The 5,358-nt window shown below is 41.0% G+C and overlaps 1 protein-coding gene across 2 annotated transcripts in view; it reads right to left on the bottom strand.

Moving 5' to 3' along the window:
- The window catches only part of CDKL2 (cyclin dependent kinase like 2), a 50,467-nt gene that overhangs the window by 18,295 nt on the left and 26,814 nt on the right, over positions 1–5,358 (bottom strand). For both annotated transcript variants that reach the window (XM_017514740.2, XM_017514743.2), the window contains 3 exons: positions 3,108–3,243; positions 1,672–1,973; positions 985–1,078 (listed from right to left, as the gene is read on the bottom strand). In XM_017514740.2, the coding sequence (XP_017370229.1) occupies positions 985–1,078; positions 1,672–1,973; positions 3,108–3,243 (532 nt within the window). The remainder of the gene's footprint in view (positions 1–984; positions 1,079–1,671; positions 1,974–3,107; positions 3,244–5,358) is intronic.

The raw sequence follows: 5,358 nt of genomic DNA, 5'->3' as shown, positions 1-5,358 counted from the left end.
TTGCATGCATGGTTCACATTAAATTTTTTTTTTTTGAGACAGAGTATTGGTCTGTCACCCAGGCTGAAGGCTGAGGTGCTGGGGCACAATCACAGCCGCAGCTTACCACTGTAGCCTCAACTTTCCAGGCCCAAACAACCCACACATCTCAGCCTCCCAAGTAGCTAGGACTACAGGCATGTGCCACCATGCCCAGCTAGTTTTTTTAAAAAAAATTTGTAGAGATAGGATTTGCTGTGTTGCTCAAGCTTGTTTCAAATTCCTGGGCTCAAACTATACTCCTGCCTCAGCCTCCCAAAGTGCTGGGGTTACAGGTGTGAGCTACCGTCACCGGACAATAGAATACAGCCATCAAAAATCTGGTGTGGGTGAGATAAGACAATTTACCTTTTCATCTACTCTAAAAAGAACTGACCAGCAATCATCAGGTTGAGAAAATTTCTAGGTCACTAAAGAATAAATAAAACAAGCCGGGAGCAGTGGCTAACACCTGTAATCCCAGTACTTTGGGAAGCTGAAGTGGATAGATCACGAGGTCAGGAGTTTGAGACCAGCTTGGCCAAGATGGTGAAAACCCATCTCTACTAAAATTACAAAAATTAGCCAGGTGAGGTGGTGAGTGCCTGTAATCCCAGCTACTCAGGAGGCTGAGACAGGAGAATCGCTTGAACTCAAGAGGCGGAGGTTGAGTTGAGCCGAGATCGCACCACTGCACTCTAACCTGGGTGACAGAGCAAGACTCTGTCTCAAAAAGAAGAAAAAAACAAATAACATATTTAAGTTTTCAGACTTATAAAACTTATTTAAACTTTCAGAATTTCACATTTACGGCTATGATGGGCTGGGATAATACATGCACACTTAAGGTTTCACTTTATATGTTTCCAAACAAAATTCTCAGTTCTTCACTGTCGTATTTAATTTTAATAAAAGTCAAGAGTTGACTGGTGCTTGTTCTTCTACTGCTGAGAACTGCTTACTTACTAATGTGGTCACATTAGTATTATAAATGCCTGATGGGGAATGTCTGTTCAGTTTAACAAACGGAATAGAACACTTCTTAGTTTTGTCATCCACTCTGTAACAAAAAAAATTTTTTTTTAAGTTAGAACCAGCAATAATTATCTTTTAAAGTACAAACCCAAATGACACAGCATCAACTAACAAGCAGTTTAATTAGAATATAAGGTCTACTCTCAAATATACAATGCACATGAATCAGGAGAAACGTTCTATTCTTTATCACTACCCTCATGCCTCCCACCAGCCCCCAACGCCTACCAAACACATTCCCCTCCTTTCAGCAAAATTCCCAAATGGAACTTCCATATACTACTAAAGGCTCACAGCTACACCCTGCAGCAGCAAACACTCAAAACCAATTATCTTTTACTATGACAACCTGCTTTCACATTATTAGACTATATAGCTGTAGATTCTCTTCACCTTAAGCAGTAAAACCCTACTTTCTCAGGACTTAGGTGAATTGCTTTAATCAAATGCTAATAATTTTCATCACACAGCCAAAAAGTCTTTTGAAAGAGCTACCTGACAAGAATGAATAGCATCCAGAATTCTGAGTATAAAAATAATATGGATGAATTGACAAACCCTTGCAATTTCTAAATATATCCTTAAACAATTTTTTGGTCTTATTTTGCTAATTCATACCTGTAACTCTGAATTGGTATAGTCGCAGTCCCCATTGCGGAATTAATACCAGGAGCAACTGCAGAAAGATTGTGTGTAAGTGGGGGAATTGCCACACCTGGATTCCTTGTGTGGTCCACACTGACATTGCTGCAATCTTTGAGGCTCGTTGAAGGCACTATTTTGACATGGCTTGTCCTATTATCATGGAGACAGCTGGCTTTTGAAGCTCTGTTGCCTTTTTCAGCTTTTTCTCCATCAATTTTTGACCCTTTTATTTGAAATAGTTTACAATCCTTAATTTTGGGATCAGCATTGGTATCCTGATCATTAATAAAAATATTAATAAGGTTAATCATCTGAAGAGAATGAAAATTCACCTATTCTTATAGAGTACTTGCCAACTAGAGCAGAATTTCATAAGTATCACCTTTTTATACCTGTTTTCTTTATTCTACCTATGGGATTAAAATTAAAGCCAGATTCTTTCTTATTCAGATAGTTATGGGGAAAATACAAAAAGAATGGAAATGCAGTTCATACAGCTCAGTCACACACACACATGCACACACACACACACACACATTAGTGGAAAAACTCATAGAAGAGGAATCAAAAATGCCACTTTTTTTCTTACATATTCAGAGTAAGGAAACACAAAACTCGTACCTTTCTTCTTTCAGTATACTTGATATGAGTGAGTTGGTGGTGGATTTGAATTACTTTATCAAGAGATCCTGGGTAATTAACCAGGAAAAACAAACCTAACTTAAGTATCCAAATCTCACTTTTCAAATGCTTTACTTAATAGAAATTTCTACAAACAATATTTTTCACTCATATCATTTAAGAAAAATAAGTCGGTGAGGGTTGTTTGTTCTATGTGTCTATGTATGCATGTGTGCATGAAAACACATGTCTAGGCCAGGCGCGGTGGCTCACGCCTGTAATCCCAGCACTTTGGGAGACTGAGGCGGGTGGATCACGAGGTCAAGAGATCGAGACCATCCTGGTCAACATGGTGAAACTCCGTCTCTACTAAAACTACAAAAAATTAGCTGGGCATGGTGGCACGTGCCTGTAATCCCAGCTACTCAGGGGGCTGAGGCAGGAGAATTGCCTGAACCCAGGAGGCGGAGGTTGCGGTGAGCCGAGATCGCGCCATTGCACTCCAGCCTGGGTAACAAGAGTGAAACTCCACCTCAAAAAAAAAAAAAAAAAAGAAAACACATGTCTAGGTGTTCTTGCATCATGAGTGTGATTTTCTGACAAGCACCCTTGCAAAGTCTGGTACATAATAAGTACTCAAAATATGGTCTGTTAAGTTACATTTTTACAACTAAGCTAAAAGTTACCAATTTGCTTACTGCTCAGAAAACTTTTTTCAAACATCATTTTTTCTCAAAAAAATTTTTAAAAAGTACGTTATATTTAAAATGTGAAATATGAACATTTACCTGTACCACAAGTGTTTTTCTTTCTTCACCTAAAGAATCATCTTTTTCTTTTTCCTTCTTTCTGTTTTGGGATTTTCTAGATAAAGAAATATTTCTGGCATCTTTCTGTACTTTTAACTGTAGTTCTTGAGAAAACCTACATATAAATATAGTAAAATAAAATTTTAAGACATGGATAAACCTACAAAAAAATTGACTTTCAAGATATTTATTTTAAAAAAATTGAATGTTAAACTAGTCGATGTTATTAAAAATGAGAAAAATCCTGGCCTAGACCGCCAGTTTGGAAAAGTGTGATGTATACATCTTTGGGGATCCCTAAGAACCTTCAGAAGGTTCACAAGGTTAAGGTCATTATTTTAACATAAAGATGTTTGTCTTTCTCACCAGGTTAACATGAAAGCAGTGGTGGATAAAACTGCTGACACCTTACCAAGAATCAAAGCCGTGAAACCAAAATGTACTAGCAGTCATTGCTTTCTTTATAGCCACACATTTTCAGTTACTTTCTTTTTTTTTTTAAAGGCAGTCTTGCTTAAGTATGTCTCTGATGAAGCAGTAAAAAGGTATTAATTTCATTAAAACCAAACTCTTAAATGCATGCCTTTTTGCATCATCTGTGTAGCAAACAGAATTTATACATAAAGCACCTCTGCTACAAACCAAAATGCAACGGTTGTCTTAAGAAAATTACTTGTGTAATTGTTTGTGATACAAACTAAACTAGATATTTTTACTTGAAAGAAAGACTGACAGAAAAACTATGGTTATTAAGACTTTGGGTATATGGGAAACATTTTCCTTTAACAAATAAACAAAGTGATCTTGTCACTCTTGTTCAAGAAAAACTGAAATTATTGTATCAATGATAAAATTCAAAATTGTATGCAAAAATTACAATTCTGTCAAACTTGTATCCACCACTGTGAGCTTAGCAGCTTCCCAAAACTCAAAAACTATTATGAGATAGAATGTAATGTTTGATGCTGTACAAGAAATGTCAATATTTTTAAGATCAGCATAACTCAGCAAACTAATATTTTCCAAATGACTAAAGGATGATATTACAAAAGCAAGCATGGGTAAAAGATCCACTAAAAAGGCAAGACAGTCTCAGAGGATCCAAGATGGCCGCTTAGGAACAGTTCAGGATTGCAGCTCCCAGTGAAAGCTCAGAGGGTGAGTGGACGCCGCGTTTTTATTGCCCACAGACTAGGAAATTCCCGGGTGGAGGAGCTCCACAGGTCGCCAGCGCGACTGTTTCGGCCAGTGCGGCTGTGCTGGCCAGCGCCGCTGCTTTGCCCCGCGCGGCTGCTTTGTCGGCACCCCGGAGCAGCAGTTCTCCGTACAAAATACACCGGTCCGGGGGCCCTTTTGGCTGGCGATTGGAGCCACGGGAAGTCGCCCATTCGCCGGTTCAAAAAGGGGACTGAGCAGAGAACCAGGACAGTAGACTCCAGGGCAAAAAAAAAAGCGCCACAAACCTCAGTGCCGCTGTTTAAGCCAGCGCAGTGAGTGGCCGCAGGGGAAAACAAACAGACCCCGGCGCCTCTTCAACAGGCGACTGGAACACCAACTTAAAAAAGGCTCTGAGGCAGGGAGCCAGGCGATCAGGCTCGGCTGGTCCCACCCCCACAAAAGAACAGCAACCAGAAACTCTGGATTGAGAGTTTCACAGCAAGCGCAGCTGAACCCGGGACGGTCCAGCTCTGATGGGGAGGGGCGTCCGCCATTACCGAGGCAGCCCGCCAGGACGAGGTAGTCGGCCAATGCTGAGGCAGCCTGCCTACCAAGGCAACCCGCCATTGATGAGGCAGCCCGCCATTGCCAAGGAAACCCACCACAGTGGAGAGACTCCGCCTCAACAGAGGCGGGCCATCATCGCCAAAGAAGTTCTAACTACATCCATATAAACAGGACTGCAGGGAAGTTCACTCGGCAGCGAGGCGGAGCCCACAGCAGCTCAGCAAAGCCTCTATAGGCCGACAGTGACTAGGCTGCCTCCTTGCTGGGCTGAGCAGGTCTGAAGGAAAAAAAAAAAAGAAGGTGGCAGCATAACAGAAACTCATACATAAAGCCCTAAATCCCTGGGACAGAGCACCTGGGAACAAAAAGCAGTTTATGAGTTCTGCCGCAGCAGACCTAAAAGTACCTGCCCAGCAGCTCTGAATGAACAACAACAGAGCTCACAGCTCACCATTTGAGCTCCTTTAAAGAAGAGACCATCTCCTCAAGCAGCTCCCTGACCCCT

Source organism: Cebus imitator, unplaced genomic scaffold (assembly GCF_001604975.1).
Source record: "Cebus imitator isolate Cc_AM_T3 unplaced genomic scaffold, Cebus_imitator-1.0 Scaffold537, whole genome shotgun sequence".
Lineage (NCBI taxonomy): Eukaryota > Metazoa > Chordata > Mammalia > Primates > Cebidae > Cebus > Cebus imitator.
Note: the sequence above shows the minus strand (reverse complement) of the source record. Positions and strands in the feature narration are given on the sequence as shown.